Source organism: Periophthalmus magnuspinnatus, chromosome 24, assembly GCF_009829125.3.
Source record: "Periophthalmus magnuspinnatus isolate fPerMag1 chromosome 24, fPerMag1.2.pri, whole genome shotgun sequence".
NCBI classification, from domain to species: domain Eukaryota; kingdom Metazoa; phylum Chordata; class Actinopteri; order Gobiiformes; family Gobiidae; genus Periophthalmus; species Periophthalmus magnuspinnatus.
The window spans coordinates 16,317,247-16,334,843 of NC_047149.1; the positions used below are offsets into that span (position 1 = coordinate 16,317,247).

Below are 17,597 nucleotides of genomic sequence, written 5' to 3' on the forward strand. Positions count from 1 at the left end.
GAATACTGATCTGTGGTCTGCTTCTGCTGGTAAACAGTTTATTTAAGACACTCCTGCTGCATCAGCAGCCAGTCCCAACACAAGACTGAGGTCATACTGCCAAACTGAAAGAGTTTAAACTTTCCTACTCTTCTCTTGCATGTAAGGTAGTTTTGGATTGGACCTATAGAGCAAAAAATATACCGGTATATATTTGGCTATTTTTCAAAAATGAGCTGCAGTGCTAGGCTGGCTCATATTTTGTGTTGACGCCTCTTTAGGTGTGAGCTTGCGGCAGACAAATGTTGGTCCCTCCAGGAAAGCACTGCACCACAACAGAGGTTATGAAACATTTAGCACCTGTAAAACATTCAGCACCTTTATCAATCAGGCAGCTTCCATAACACCTCATACGCCTCTCAATACAGCACATAAGCTTCTGGTCCAACACAATATTATTTCACTCAAACCCATCCCCCTCTCATTGTTGCAGCTGATGAAACCTTTCCTGAAAGTTGGCATCTAGCTGCTTAAGAATGCTCCTATCTTTGCAATCAGATAACATAAAAAATAAAGAAATGAAGTCTGAAAAGAAAGCAGAGGATGATTTGATATCAGAGTTTCTCACTGGAGAGACAGCTCGGGAGCAGACATTTCATCATCACAGGCTTTTGTTGAACATTGCCATACACACATACGGTTTTCACAGCCACGAACAAACCCAGAGTCAAGAAAACCATAAATGCACTGTGCTGGTGGCAAAATTAAAAATACTTGGTTGAATAAAATCATGATTATTGTATTTGTATCAGAACATATTCAGTGATCTGGTAGAATAAAAATCACAAATGCATTTAAATTCAGCTGACTGTGACATAACAGCTCTGTGTACATAATCATTTTACATTCCAAAATGTGTGGAAGAAAGTAAACCTCAGGAAATTGAGCAATAGTGCACCAGTATTAGAACAATAACAGATAATCTAGGGCAAGAAATGCTTCCAAGAAAGTCCCATATGATTTGCTGTCTACACAGCTGCAATGGCATAGCAAAGGTATTTTTATAGTTTTACCTCAAGACTGAGAAAACCCCCATCGTATGCAGTGGTAAGTCTTGGTGAGGGTTCAAACCACTCGCAGGATTTTCCCAGGAGGTTTCGGAGGGTCCTAACTGAGGAAACTGTGACCGAACCGGAGCAGCGGGCCAGAATCATGACATTATCACTCCACCAGCTCACGTCCACCAGCGGGTAGTACTGCTCTTTATCTTAAACACAAAGAAGATGTGTGATCAAGAAGCAGCAGAAATAACAGAATATGACATTTTAATTCAAATATGTCGCGGCCATCTTGTTTACTTTACACCATTTGGTCTAATTCGTCTGACGGTTTGCTTTGGAGCATTTCGCTGACTTGCTGTCCCACTCCATCAGCACATGTTTGCACATGAGGACATACAAATTTATCACATGTCGTGCTCAAGATAACACTCACCCCAGTTATTTAATACGCAACTTGTCACAGCTGTCATTGGAAGTGGCCCAAAACTGTCAGAAAATGGATAGCACCACTACAGACAAGCAACAGCACAGACGCATAAAGAAAGTGTGGACACAGAAGAAGGAGGAATAATGTTTTTATGCTTGTACATCCAAATATCTGTATATTCAGTGTGCCAGGCATGTCAGAAATGGTTATATTGTAGTCAGTGTGCAACGCTGTGTCAGCAACAAAAACGGCCCTCTCCAGCCCGCTAGGTTCAACTACCTTTTATTTTCTTCCTTCTCTCCAGCGACGTCTTCCACTCTGGGTTGATCTCCTCAAATCCTGGCTGCGGGATGGATGGAGGGATTGGACAAAAAGAGATTTAAAAGGAGAAAAATGACTCTGCTAACTATGTTAATACAACACTCATATTCAGAATAGAGGCATCTCATTCATAATATCACAATTGTTGTTTTGCAGATATGTAGAATTAGAATAAATCATGAAATGACCTCCAAAAGAAAGTGTAACCTCCCAAACAAGGGTATAAAATGATCATCACGTGTTAGACACATTTTAGCACATTCCTGATGCTTTGTTAAAGGGTCCATACTACACTATTTTCTGATCTGTTACAATATTGTTTCCTCATCACAAACATTCCTGGAGTTATGTTTTGTTTCATTCCCACATGTTTAACACACAAACCTTGTATATTTAGTTCTTCTCTCAAACTGAAACACTCTGTTCCACCTTGTAATGTCATGTGATAATAGATGAAGTGCTCTCATACACCTTCACACCTGAACTAAAGGTTAAAAAGGTAGCTGTTTAGTTGAAAACTACCACTGCATGACATCACATGGTGGAACAGAGCATTTTGAGCATTTTGAGCTGTAGACAGACTCATAATAAAGTGTCACTCAAACATGTGTGAATGAAACCAAACGCAAAGCCAGGTATGTTGTTGAGGAGGTAAGACCATTATAACATGGCTTAAAGCTCACAAGAGTCAATTTTGTGTAATATGGGACCTTTAAAATATAGATAATGCAAAAACTATTGAAATATTTACTTTTTTCAGTTTAGCCCAATTTAATTTAGACAGAGCTGAAGTAGAACACTGACCCACAATGCAGCATGAACGTCCCTCCTAAACCATAGTTCATTGTCCAGACCAGAAGTAAACTACATTAAAGCAGTCAGTCAAGCATCTAGTGTAGAAACGCAGGATGAACAACTATACCGCATTGCACCCAGGTTCTCTCAGCTAAAGTAGAATAAGCCAAGCATAAAAGACAAATAGCTGAGAGGCGTTTTGTACCTGTTGTTCCTGACTCCACGTGGCCCTCTGCCGGAGAGATGGGACGTCCCAGAGCGAGAGGGCACCGGAGAAGTGGATGACCGCCAACAGGGTGCCATCGGGGCTGAGGCTCATGCGGAAAACACCGTCCTATAGACAAAAAATAGATACATTATGATTAAAAGTGCAGTTGTCCTTAAAAAGTACCCATGAGATGAGAAGAGAGGATTGTACCATTTCGTCCCCTTGTCTGGAAAACAGTCTAAAACTTGGCATCCGGAAAAATCCTCGTTTCGGATTCTGTCAAAAAAGTAGTAAGCAATAATGTATCATGAAGTAAGTCAGTGGATCTATCTCACAAAAAGATAGTGTCCACTACAAAGATTTTGCAGTTCATAGTGTGTTCAATCCATCATCTATTCCGAAAACTATACACAAAGTCCTCTCAAAATGGCAAAGGAAAAGACATTAGGAACTACATTAGGAAACATGTATAAATGTTGAATCTGATTATTCGTGGATATCAAAAAATACACTTGAGTATCTCATTTATGATTTAGATACATTTCCAAAGAAAGGATGACAAAACTTTAAAAACTAATGGCTACCTGCATCAGACAGTAACAAAAACTTTTACATAAAGCACTGTTAATTTAACTTGCTCAAAACTTAATACACTTTTTTTTCCATTTTTCCTACATTTTGCCAAGTAAACTATAATAGGCCAATAGCATGTTGTGATGCTATATGAAAGAAAAAAAAAATCTGCTTTGCCACAGTATACTGATAGCATATGTCTACACTACGGTGTGTGATTCTTACAGTGTTGACGTCATCCTCGTAGCTGGTGACTTGTTTGTAATGTGGAGATCCGGACAGAGCCCTCCAGGCCGTGATCCCACAGCGTGAGGCTTTAGACGGGCTCTCATCTCCCGCCTCACAGCCCCCGACCAGCAGCAACCTCAACCAAGCAAAATCATTATTGTTTGGTGGGATTCACATTAGAAAATCAGCGAGTGGAAAAAATGATTTTGGGGTCATTTCCAAGTCTGGGTTCACACAAGGCTAATAGAGAGCATTTATGTTGTAGAAGTACTATTTAGAGAAGTGGATTAAAATGTTACTTATCAGTTGGCGGAGTTTATGCCCAGAATTAATGGCAAAGCCCAGTTAAGGCGCAGACAATACCACAGTGTGACCGCAGAGGCCCATAGGTCTGGGTTTGCAGTGAAACAAAACTAAACTGCAACTCTGATCTGCTGCTTAGGGGAGGTGAGGATGAGGCAGGGCATTCTGGCTCAATACTGCCCCCTGCTGAAGGAAATTATACTGAGGAAAATGCAAAGTCAGACTTCAATATATGAAACTAGAAAAAACTGATTTGAAAACCCTTTTTTCATGTAATGAGATGAGGAATCATTATAATAATCCTATCCCAAAAGCGAATCATTTTAAAAGGAGAGAAGGTGTGCTACTCAGAATCTATAGTAGGGGATGTCCTGGCAACAAGTCCATAAAGACTTTTGAGACAACCTGCATCTTATTAATTTAAGGAAGGAATTTTCAGTAAATAGTTCTTGTTATTTGACTGAGCAAGACTCCAATGTACAATATAAACAATGCAGGTTAATACAGTGCTGCTACTTTACAATGAATGATGACCGTCCATTTGCCGTAGACTTTCACATGAAGGACAAAAGACTATTGTGTGACTATGTCCTTGGTTGCTAACCAGGCTACTACATGTGGAAAACATGAACTGAAAATCACTGCTACATTCACAAAACATAATTTTAGCCATGCAACTCTATGAATGGTGTCAAATGGACATTGTTTTAATGAATTAATACTGCGTCATAGTGATGCTTGTTTAAAGTGCCTCATTGTGGTTCGGAGTGATGGATTTTTATTTTTTTTTACACAACAACAAATCTGTATCTATATTATTACTGACATGAACAAAAAGAACAATAAGCACCATTGCCATAACAACTGACAATTTAACAGAAAATATCTTTTTTCTTTTGAATGGTCAACAGTCCTTAAGATGTCACCTATTACAAATGGATATGAATAACAATCATTTCAATTGTCATTTGTTGCGATATAATGATGATTATCTCTGTTGCGGACTATTACGATTATATAAAATACTTCAAAAACAATTATTATCTACCTTTTTATCATGACAAGAAACAGTATATTATTGTTTATTGTCCCATCCCTACTTTCTAATAATAATGACAATAAAATGATCAAAACATCTAAATGCACATCTGGGACCACTGCTGACTAAGTGCTACCCCATCTGTGCACTAGATAATTGTGAATAACACTTGCTTCCTCCCTGAGACACTGCTTCAAGATGCGCTAATGTGTTACTTTTTAATGCTCAATCTTATGTCCCAGGTCTCCATTTTCTTGCCCATCTTCCATTCTCTCTGTTGCTGACCCACTTTTCACACAGGGATCATTAAAGTTTCATCTCATCCATCAATTTGGCAAACACTTGACAGAAGCTGCCAGAAGCTATTACACTGCCAAACCAGAGCACCACCACGGGCCAGAACCGGGTTTGTTTAGCGTGTCAGGAGTAGAGCCGTGAAAACACCAGGGTCACAGGTGCAAGTTTAGACATAATTAATCAACCCCTTAGGAAATTACACAGAGAGGGCCAAGGACACCCCGAGCTCCGATAGGGAAATCCAGCACATTTGCATTCAAGTGATTTATTCCTGCCCCATGGCCTCACTCCATCAAGGAACATCTTATCCATGTTCAGTTGTTACAAAAAAGTGTTCCTTAGTTATCTGAAGTCATAACTCTCCATAACACAGCGATCAATATTAAATAATTTAACAATCTTATCAACAAGTTAGCCACTGGCCCCTGATGTGGAATGATGAAAGGGCATGAAAGCTCCAAAACAAATTTACATATTATGCAGCATCAGATTTCGCTGGTGGTAATTGGTAATGTTTTCAGAGATAAAGCTACAGACTGTTTTTGTGCTATCATAACATTGTAAATTGTTACATTTATAGTCTTTATCTACCTCTGTCCACAGACACTTGAACTGCTTTATACCAAGGGACTTACTGATAAGTACAGCCGTAATACTGTACATTCACAGATAGGGTGTAAGTCAAGTGAAAATTAATCATTCTACTAAACTGAAGATTAGGGATGGTCCCATATGGATTTTTTGAGCTGATACATATTTCTGATATTTGGCTTGCCGCTGTGGCAGATAATCAATATTTGTTGATACCAATATTTAGCTTTTAAAATCCATAGCAAGCAAGTTTATCTTAGATGTTGTTATTATTTTAACTAAAATTAAAATAATAACAAATTGTATTTATCTTGGACATAAAATCATTTGTCTAAATATACAACCACATTTTGAGCTTAATTGTTTTTCTATCCTCCTCCCTGAACCGCCACCTTAACGTGGTGGAGGGGTTTGAGTGCCCGAATGATCCTGGGAGCTATGTTGTCGGGGGCTTCATGCCCCTGGTAGGGTCACCCATGGCAAACAGGTCCAGGGGGACGGGTCAGACGAAGAGCAGTTCAGAAGCCCCTTTTGACGAGTGTTCAATCAAGGCAAGCTACGTTGCCCGGACCGGCGTTACCGGGGCCCCACCCTGGAGCCAGGCCTGGGGTGGGTGCTCGACAGCGAGCGCCTGGTGGCCCGGACTTTTCCCCACGGGGCCCGGCCGGGCTCAGCCCGAAGGAGTGACGTGGGGCCGTCCTCATGTGGACCCACCACCCGCAAGAGGATCCGTAAGGGGCCGGTGCATGAAGATCTGGGCGGCAGTCGAAGGCGGGGGCCTCGACGACCGGATCTCTGGACATGGAGACTGGCTCTGGGGACATGGAATGTCACCTCGCTGGGGGGGAAGGAGCCGGAGCTTGTGAGGGAGGTTGAGCGTTACCGACTAGATATAGTCGGCCTCGCCTCCACGCACAGCTTGGGCTCTGGAACCCGACTTCTTGAGAGGGGCTGGACTCTCCATTTCTCTGCCGTTGCCCGCGGGGAGAGGCGGCTGGTATGGGCTTGCTCATTGCCCCACAGCTCAGCCGCTTCGTATTGGGGTTCACTCCGGTGAACGAGAGGGTCGGGGACAGGTCTCTCACTGTTGTGTCGGCCTACGGGCCAAACGGCAGTGCAGAGTACCCGGCCTTGTTGGAGTCCCTGGGAGGGGTACTAGACAGTGCACCGACTGGGGACTCCGTTGTTCTCCTGGGGGACTTCAACGCCCATGTGGGTAACGACAGTGACACCTGGAGGGGCATGATTGGGAAGAACGGCCTCCCTGATCTGAACCAGAGTGGTCTTTTGTTATTGGACTTCTGTGCTAGTCACAGTTTGTCCATAACGAACACCATGTTCGAGCACAAGGGTGTCTATCGGTGCACGTGGCACCAGGACACTCTAGGTCGGAGGTCGATGATCGACTTTGTTGTCTTGTCATCTGATCTCCGACCGCGTGTCTTGGACACTCGGGTGAAGAGAGGGGCTGAGCTGTCAACCGATCACCACCTGGTGGTGAGTTGGATCCGCTGGTGGAGGAGGAAGCCGGACAGACCTGGCAGACCCAAGCGTATCGTAAGGGTCTGTTGGGAACGCCTGGCAGAGCCTTCTGTCAGAGGGGTCTTCAACTCACACCTCCGGGAGAACTTCTCCCTGATCCCGGGGGAGGTTGGAGACATGGACTCCGAGTAGGCCATGTTTTCCACCTCTATTGTCGATGCGGCCGCTCGTAGCTGTGGTCGTAAGGTCTGTGGTGCTTGTCGCGGCGGAAATCCCCGAACCCGGTGGTGGACACCGGAAGTAGGAGGAGAAGAAGAAGGAGAAAAAGGAGTCCTATCGAGCCTTGTTGGCTCATGGAACTCCTGAGGCAGCCGATGAGTACAGGCGGGCCAAGCATACCACTGGAATGGCAGACCGGGGTGGTGGTCCCTCTGTATAAGAAGGGGGACCGGAGGGTGTGTTCTAATTACAGGGGAATCACACTCCTCAGCCTTCCCGGTAAGGTCTACTCCAGGGTACTGGAGAGGAGAATCCGACCGATAGTCGAACCTCGGATTCAGGAGGAGCAGTGTGGTTTTTGTCCAGGTCGTGGAACACTGGACCAGCTTTATACTCTCCATCGGGTCCTCGAGGGTTCATGGGAGTATGCCCAACCAGTCCACATGTGTTTTGTGGATTTGGAGAAGGCATTCGACCGTGTCCCTGGTGGTGTCCTTTGGGGGGTGCTCCGGGAGTATGGGGTCCGGGGCCCTTTGCTAAGGGCTGTCCGGTCCCTGTATGACCGGAGCAGGAGCTGTGTTCGCATTGCCGGCAGTAAGTCAGACCTGTTCCCGGTGCATGTAGGACTCCGCCAGGGCTGCCCTTTGCCACCGGTTCTGTTCATTATATTTATGGACAGAATTTCTAGGTGCAGCCAGGGGCCGGAGGGGGTCTGGTTCAGTCTGCTGTTTGCGGATGATGTTGTCCTGATGGCTTCATCGAGCCAGGACCTGCAGCAGGCACTGGGGTGGTTTTCAGCCGAGTGTGAAGTGGCTGGGATGAGAATCAGCTCCTCCAAATTCGAGGTCATGGTTCTCGACCGGAAAAAGGTGGTTTGCCCTCTCCGGGTGGGTGGTGAGTCTCTCCCCCAAATGGAGGAGTTCAAGTATCTCGGGGTCATGTTCACAAGTGAGGGAAGGATGGAGCGGGAGATTGACAGGCGGATCGGTGCAGCGTCTGCAGTGATGCAGTCGCTGTATCGGTCCGTTGTGGTGAAGAAGGAGCTGAGCCAGAAGGCGAAGCTCTCGATTTACTGGTCAATCTACGTCCTTACCCTCACCTATGGTCATGAGCTCTGGGTAATGACCGAAAGGACAAGATCGCGGATACAAGCGGCCGAAATGGGTTTCCTCCGTAGAGTGGCTGGGCACACCCTTAGGGATACGGTGAGGAGCTCAGTCACATGGGAGGAGCTCGGAGTAGAGCCACTGCTCCTACACATTGAGAGGAGCCAGCTGAGGTGGCTTGGGCATCTGCTCAGGATGCCTCCTGGACGCCTCCCTAGGGAGGTGTTCTGGGCATGTCCCACCGGGAGGAGGCCCCAGGGAAGACTCAGGACGCGCTGGAGGGACTATGTCTCTCGGCTGGCTTGGGAACGCCTTGGGATCCCACCGGAGAAGCTGGAGGACGTGTCTGGGGTGAGGGAAGTTTGGGAATCCCTGCTTAGACTGCTGCCCCCGCGACCCGGCTCCGGATAAGTGGAAGAAAATGGATGGATGGATGGATGTTTTTCTATTTCTACTCATTAGTCTGTTCAAGAAAGACAAATCTGAGGACAAACTGGGAATGACACATGGGCACACAGAGACTGGGGCAGCACCACAAATATCGGTATTGTACTGATATCAGAAAAAAAATCTAGAAAACATTTTGTATGTAAACTTTAAATAAATTAATTAAATAATAAAATGTTTAGTTACATAGCATTATAATATATAATCCCTAAATTAAGTTACCTGTGTCCAGGGTGGTAGACAGCGGAGGTGATGCCATGGGAGTAATGCCCAGAGAAACTGAAGCTGTGGTTCTCCTGAAAGTTCTGATTTGTTCCAACACTGGGTAAAGAAGACGGTGGCATTTAGAACAGGATTAACTAGCAGCCTCAGCCAAATTAAACATCAACGCTCATATACACAGGGATAACAACGCCACAAACTCATTTTGGGAAGAAGATAATGACATGGAAATTTAAATTCAAACTGTAATTAAATGTGACATGGTGAAATATGCAATCAAATTCAAGTGGACTGCTTAAATTAGATAGGGATTACAGGAGATGTTATGTAATTGATTTGGATACCTTTTATAGGCAGGGTGTGTTTTGCTATGCCATATGCAATCTGAACACTATGCAATAATGTGGGTGACAGCGTTAATCAAGTATTACAATATTGCATTAATACAAATTGGTAAATGTATGAAAGTACGTATATTTTTACGTGGCTTTAAGATTTCAGAGATTAGATAAATAAACACCTAAGTGTCTTACAACAAGTTAACTTTGGCATTACCTGATAATAATTGGAAGTTGGCATTATGATTATTGAGACACAGGAAGGGTTGCTAAGGTTAGTACATAATAGGTAGACTTGAGTGAGATGATCAAATACACAATAGAGCTGCCCAAAATTAAGAAAGTATTACAATTACCCTTAGATTTTTGCTCATTTAGAATGCACTTTTTAAACCACCCAGTGACATAAAACTACTAAACTTCAACAATAACTCTGTACATTTCCTGTTTTGTAGATGTTTAAACTACTGGGTTAGCAAGTTTTATTCAGAGTATTATCACCTGAATATCACCTAAGTAATTGCTACTTTTGCATTTTGCCATTTGTGCCAATTCAAATTGCGCTTTTCAATGCTAATGTGATTTATTATGCAGCTCTACTTCCTGATACGTTTTCCCCAGATAGTCTGTGGCTTAATCTTACCTCACCAGGTAGCTCTTAAGCCCACCTCCGTATGTGATCACTAGCAGTTCGGCGGACCACTGTGCACTGGCTGTGTACCCCAGGAAAATCAGGCCTGCCACAGCACAGCTCACATCTCCAGGAAAGCTCACCTCCTGAACGTGGAAAGAAAGACAAGTCAGGTGTAATGTCTGAGTGATGTAGCTGCTAAGAAGAGCTATGTGTATTATTATCTACCATTTTTTTATTTGTACAAGGGCAAACAACAAGGATACATCAGAGTGACTGCAGAAGACAGCGGAAAAAGAAAGCATTGCCACAAAAAGGCAAGGGATAAAAGATGAGAGACTACAGGAGACACAAAGCGTTGGGGGTAGATTTAAGTAGCGTTTTAAACAAGACTTTTTACTTTTTCTGTCACATTTTGTTGCTTTTGTTTTTTTACTACCAGGAATAGCTGTGAGTCGGTGGAGTGTGCACTTAGCAGTGACAAACAAGAAAATGAGTACAGCTGTGGAGTTCATGTGTGGTACTGTAGACGTTGTACAAAGTGGCATAGAGCTTTAAAGCGATGCAGATCAGAGGAGGTGCAAAGACAAGAAGAAGCAAGGCAGGGGCGAGGGATGACAGGCAAGATGAAGGGGAGATGATGGACGCCATAGAAACATGATCATAACAGGTTCAAGCAGGGCAGTTCGGAGGGGTGGGGATAAAGGGGGAGGGGGGGGTTGACCAAAAGTGGCAGTGGAGGAAGGTCTATGGAGGATGAGAGCAGAGAGTGAAAAATTAAACAGGGGTTGATGGTGGTGAAAAGAAGAGAAGAATGGATGACATGTGCTAAGAGAAGAGTTAAAGGGATAAGAAGCAATCCAGGCTTCAGATAGTGACTGGCAGAGTGCATTCAAAGGAACATGAGAGGAGCAATGGTGTCAGTCATCAAGAGTTAACATGGATGTGAACTATTCAAAAGTAGGCTACAGAAATTTGGAAAGTAGAAAAAATGTGCTCATTCATTTCACGTTTCATGCTCTATTAGGGGTTATAAGTAATTGAAGCCTTGCAACTATCACCTTTGGGACTTCCCCTGTGCATTGATTTATTGACTAGGGGTGCTGTGGCAAAAGCTCTCAAAACTACTTATTATCTCTATGATCTGACCATGTATCTGATCCCAACTGCACTTGCAATACCACCAGCTGACAGGAGTCAGCAAAAACAACTATTTATTCAAAAAAGAACTAGTAAATTGCATATCTGTTTAAAAAGGTAGAATAAACTCACAATGAATTTTCTAATCACGACTTTTGCTCACTCTCTGCTCTCCATCTGCTGTTGTCCATGGATACAAATCCTTTATAATCCCAATAAATGTACTATAAAAAATATAGCCCAAGAAAATGCCAGCCCGATGAGGCTATAAGCTCCGCCCATCCAAACTCAGGGGAAAATTGAGGCAAGTATCCAATATATAGCAAAGTACACTGTGAGCATTGGATTTTGACACGACACAGTCAAATTAATTGACTCAAGATTCACTGACATGTCCTTCTATTACACATGTATGAATAGTGCTGGCAGAAACATGAGAAAGACATGCAGTCCTCTATAATTATTTAATTTTAAGAGCAAAGATAAAATTACAAGGTGTCCGATTTTGGAAACTGCCACTTAAAAAAGTAACAAAGACAGACATTAAGAAAAAAAATGGTAGGACTTTAGGAAAAAAAACATGATTTAATCTCTGATAATAAAATGACTTGTTGTTTATGTTGTAATACACAGAATCATGCAAATCAAGCAGTGGAATAGATAGTGGACAGTTATTTGTACATTTACAAATTAGTAAAATTGCTTAGTTTTCAAATGTGATACAGATTGGGAGAGACAGAGCAGTTACCGGAGGAATGACAAACAGCTCACTGCCCATAAGGTCGAATAGTCGCACGGTGCCGGTGCTGTCGGCGTAGGCCAGCAGGGTGCAGTCATAGCTCCAGGCCACACGACGCCACTGCGGGCTTGGGTCCTTGGGCACTGTTTAAATAAGAAAAACAAATATAAGGCTTAAACATTTGCATTTTAAACACACAAGTGAGTCTGGGATTTGGTATTTTACAATAAGTGCGAAGAAAATTCATGTTCTACTGGAATCTGCAGCATTCAAATTCATTTCATTTTTTTCATTTTCATTTTGATAATCAATTCATCTTGTAAATATTTTAATTGATTAACTGATAAAGCCTGTAAATATGAGATTTTTTCCAAGTTTTTTCCAACTGAAGTGTAACAGATAAAATCATATTTGCATGTTGTTGTCATGTTAATGTAATTGCAGCTCTGTTTAACTCATAAAATCTCCTCTATCTGCTCTGTCTGTTAGTAATAATGATTATTTGATTTTTAAAGAGTTGCCAATTCTTTCTTTTTTTATTTTCTGGCCTAAAGCTTTATTTAACAGGACAGGTGTAGTGTGAAATGGGGAGAGAGAGGATTTGACACTGACATTGACATTTGACACTGTGCTGCAGGGTCCTGTGCTGCAGCTTTTCTTGCATTTTCAAGGCAAGAAAGTGGGGAAAATATAAATCAGTTTTCTTGATTTCAACTTCAAATTTGATTAATCATTTCAAATTGATCTTTTGCCCAATCCTAGGCTGTAGTCAACTAAATAAATTCTTGGTCGACTAGAGACATGTCCTACCAATCAATTACTTGACTGAAAAGGGAGTGTGGCAGAAGCTCTCAAAACTATTATGTACCTCTATATATCTGGCCCAAACTGCACTCACAAGACTACACCTGCATAGGAGTTCATGCAATTCATATATAAAGACAGATTAAAACCTGCTTTGTTACATGGAAACACCAAAAAATGCCAAATCCCCATCTAATTCAGTCACTCACTAACTTCTCCTTTCTGTGGTTATTCCTCAAAATCCTTATAATCTACATAAAATGATTAGCCAATTAATACAAATTTTGGTAAACTAAGACGCCATCGACTGATTAATCGACTAAATGACTAAAGGCCTACAGCTCTAATTCCAATCATCAATTAGTTGTGATTAATCTTTTCAGACGTAAATCTGATGCTGCATTTTATTTAAGTAATGACACTGCAAAAAAGAAACCTTGCAAACTCTATGAAATGTAACCTACTTTTGAGAATATAAATTTTCCAATTCCAATTTATTTTTTACAGAATAGAGATACAGAGATGTAATTGAATACTGAACTTTTTATGCACATTGCATTAGTGTTCTTGCCAGTACACAGCCCTTTTAGCCCAGATGAGAAAACTTTGTGAATCATCTCTGGAGCCATGATGATGAATACTGATGGGAAAAGAAGGAGATCTGATGCCATAGATCAACAAAGCATGTCTAAGGCCCTCATCCAATTCATCTATAAGTAAAGCTGCTGTAATGCATCTCAATGATTGTCCTTCAAAGATGAGCACATGGACTCTGAGGGAGCAGGAGAGGGTGAGCGAGTGCACCAGGCCAGAGGAAAAGGAGCAGAGATCATAAATCCAGCTTTTATTGAAGTATAGGCTACTGTTTTAGCCCAGTGCTGGCTCAGCAGTGCTGTGACTGTAACCATATCGTAGTGATGAAGCACATTGCTGCCTGCTGCCACTTTCCCAAGGATTCCCTGACAATACTTCTGTCACATGCAAAAACACTTTCCTGACATTTCTCCTATTCATGAATCACAACATGATAAATGAGGTAGACTATTAAAACATGCAAAACACATTCACAAGTGTTGGAACAAAGAACAAACCAAACTAAATATTTAAGTCACTGCTGCATTCACACAGCAAGATACATAATATGCCACCATGGGTGCTGTGTCTACCAAGCAATAAAGTTATGAAAAGGAAGTTATGTTTTTGTTGATATCACATAACAGCGTTTATTGGCGTTTATTGTATTGGATTTCTTGGCTGCCAAACGCTGCCGCAACCCCTAGTGGGCAATACAGCGCACGAAACGGAGGCGTTGGATATTGTATGACTGGAATTTTAAATGAAGAACAAAGCGATGATGTGGGAGGCGAGTCAGACAAAGAAAGGAGGAACAGGGGAAAGGGAGGATGCTGGAACGATGAATCCGGGCACCCACTGAGAGGAATAATAGCTCACCAAATGTTAAAAGTCTTAAGTATTAGAGTGCACCTCAGGAAGTGGGAGATTTAATATACCTCTGAGAGTGTGAGCTGTGGAAAATCACTGAGAAACGTACAACCATTCTGACTGCTATACCTTTTTATTATGGTTTAAATAGAACAGCATTCACAGTAAAATATGTAAATATTCTCGCCATTCTAGGGCTGGGTGTTATTGATATGTTGCAATTTTTGATCAAAGGAACTGTATGTAGCCTGAGCTCTTACTGTTTTTAAAGAGGTATGAGAATCACAACTGAGCCTTGGTTGACAGTGCCTTAACCTGCATATAGTCGGCACAAGTTTTTTCTCATTCTCAGTATATGGACAGCATATAGGCACTGATTAATGACTGGCTGCAGGCACTGTTGTTTAGGTAGCAAGGATTCAGATCAGAGAGAGTCCTCTTATGTTTAAACCAAATGGATTTCAGCATTGAAACTGGCAACCCAAATGAGAGACTCATGTGAGGCTCATTCTGCTTTCTGAAAATCGTTTTGAGAACTAAAACACCAAATTACAATATAAACAACTTGGCTATCATGTCCAATGTTTTTGTAATTAGGAATAAATCTGTATTTTAATTGTCATCAGTAAAAGCTATATTTGACTCAAACATGTCTACCTCATAACTGGGGGCCCCATTAGATCATGCTTATGGAATTTAAAATGAAAATCTTCGTTCCTTTAAATTGTATTTTGTCTGATTGAAAAATATTTCAATATTATTTTGTCTGATTGACATTTCATGAACACAAACAATACAGATTTTAAGCAGTACCATTTGACTCAAAAATGTATTGCTCCTTAAATACAACCTTAAATACTTTTACGGACATAGGATTGGGTAGAGACTTTTCAATTAAAATGGCCTGAAAACATTATTGACAATTGGCCAAATCTTGAAGAAAATTTGATTAAATGCATTACCCTACACCATTCTATTCTATTCTTGTAATAAAATAAGGCAATAGTCAAATGTTTTAGAATATTATAGTCTGTCCTAAATTTTGACTTGAAATGTGCTTCCATTTAGATGGCACTGCCCTCAAGTTTTAATGGAAATGCATATTTGCTTTTTTCAGTATTTCAATAGTGAATCATTTATTCTGTTCCCTTTTCACTGTGTCCTCTTGGCGTCCCTGAATGTATAGCATCCTGTTTGTTGTTTTGCGTCTGAGAGGGCTCCATTTCCACATAGATGGCTTTCGAGGGGAAGCTAGAATATTGGTCTCTTGTGTTTGTTTTTATTCCAGTATTGAAGGAGGTACATGTTTGGGAGAAATATAGCAATGCGACGAAAACCTGCGATCTAAAGGCTCTGGGATACATTTATCAGAGTTCAACACTTAGGAATTATGTACAGGAGAGAAAGCATCAGCCGTGGAGGAGGGAAAAAAAAGTATAAAAGACAGGTGCAGAGACAGAAAAACACTTTCACAAACGTGGGTAAAATGTGCATATCAATCTCACACTAAAGCAAGAGCCATTAACAGCAGGATCACAGGGAAATCCATTAGGACAAATCTCCGTGAAATGAAGTAAAATGAAAATGAAAAGCAGAAATGAAAAAGAATGAAAAAGAGTAGGAGAGGCTGAGGTTTACACAGGCCTGTAGGCTACTGTTATCCACACTGTATAGGCCATTAGAAACAACAGCTCACAATAGAGCCAATAGAACAAATAATAAGTATCACTACTAAAACAGGTCACATTCACAGGACAGAAATGAACCTTTCCTGAATAGCTTTAGAATGATCTTGAGCTGTATCAGAAGTGTAAGACTACTAGTATATACCCATGGACCATTATGGAACACACCTGTACGATTGAGGGATTACACAGATATAAGACCAGATGGCAATATAAAATAAAGTACTATTATTTAATGTTGAAAATCACATTCTATTGTATAAAGAAATTGTGTTTTTTTTTATTACCATAGTGGTATCAGAATCAGTACCGAATATTGTGTCTAGTCTAGTCTATTATAGTTTTGAAATCAAGTTTGAAATATTAGTATTGTGACAACACTGGGAATTATAGCTTTCCTCTGCTGATTACATTTTATTTCACACACAAACAGACAATTACAACAGGTTTCATCAGATAGTAAATATGGTCATTTATTAATTTTTGTTTGTACTTTTGAACCATATTATTATGTTTAAAAATGGTTAAATGGAGAAAAACAAAAGTACTTAGATATTGCCAAATCTGTCTGATCATATTCCCATTTTCAGAACATATTTGCACAAATTTAATTTTTACTCCGTGATCACTAAAAATTGCTGCGTGTTTCATCAATGCAGTCTATTTAACTAATGTTCAAAATAAGACCATTAAGTGTGCATCCCATTCAGCTATTCCTTTGATCAAGCATAGCAGGGCTGTTTTTGTCTAATTTAATACGTAGCGGGAGAAAGGCTATTATCTGAGCTGCAACAGGTCTTTTGGGGAATGTTTTACCTGAAAACACACACATAAAGCACACACTGACATAATCAATTACATTTAATCAATAAATATAGTAGATTGAAATAGATACCAATGACTTCACGCCCATTCAATCTGCACACACAGCTCGGGAATACGACAATAAAAATCTAATTGTGATGTACTCAAAAATCTTATTTTAGTTGAATTGTCTCTTTTTTGTGTCTATGCTCAATTCATTTTTTAGCATATTGGCCACAGCTGCTGTACAACCAAAAATGCAATCCTGAATGCCATGAGCCTTAGTGAACATTTTGTGGCTTCCTCTGCCCAACAGGAAGATCCAAAATGAGTGCAAGTGTAGTGACAGATAAAAGGGGAGAGGTTACTTACCCTGGCACTTGCCAATGACCGAGCCAAAGTCATCCCTCACCGACCTGTGGAGGACACAGTGAGTGATGGTGAACAACAGCGGCCTTATTGGAGCCAGTACAGAGCGGGCAGTTACAGTCGCTGTCAGTGTGCCAAAGTGGCCCCATGCATCAGGCAGCCTTGGTAGTAGACTGCGCTTAGACAGACACTTACTGATCTCTGAGGAAAAGGCCTTGAGCAGTCTGAACACCCACTCGCTTTAGCTAATACTATCAAGGCAGACTCTAAAGCTCCACTGTTAAAGAACACAGCAGTGAACAACAACATCCCTTAATAATAATATGAGGCAAAGCCTGAGTCGTTT

The 17,597-nt window shown here is 41.4% G+C and overlaps 1 protein-coding gene across 1 annotated transcript in view; it reads right to left on the bottom strand.

Annotated features, from left to right (window-relative positions):
• nbas (NBAS subunit of NRZ tethering complex) overlaps positions 1-17,597 on the bottom strand; it is a 150,458-nt gene that overhangs the window by 130,796 nt on the left and 2,065 nt on the right. Inside the window, exons 6-14 of the mRNA XM_033990759.2 lie at positions 17,255-17,298; positions 12,156-12,289; positions 10,280-10,413; positions 9,299-9,397; positions 3,590-3,728; positions 3,002-3,067; positions 2,789-2,917; positions 1,747-1,810; positions 1,053-1,246 (exon numbers count right to left, since the gene is read on the bottom strand). Of these exons, the coding sequence (XP_033846650.1) occupies positions 1,053-1,246; positions 1,747-1,810; positions 2,789-2,917; positions 3,002-3,067; positions 3,590-3,728; positions 9,299-9,397; positions 10,280-10,413; positions 12,156-12,289; positions 17,255-17,298 (1,003 nt within the window). The remainder of the gene's footprint in view (positions 1-1,052; positions 1,247-1,746; positions 1,811-2,788; positions 2,918-3,001; positions 3,068-3,589; positions 3,729-9,298; positions 9,398-10,279; positions 10,414-12,155; positions 12,290-17,254; positions 17,299-17,597) is intronic.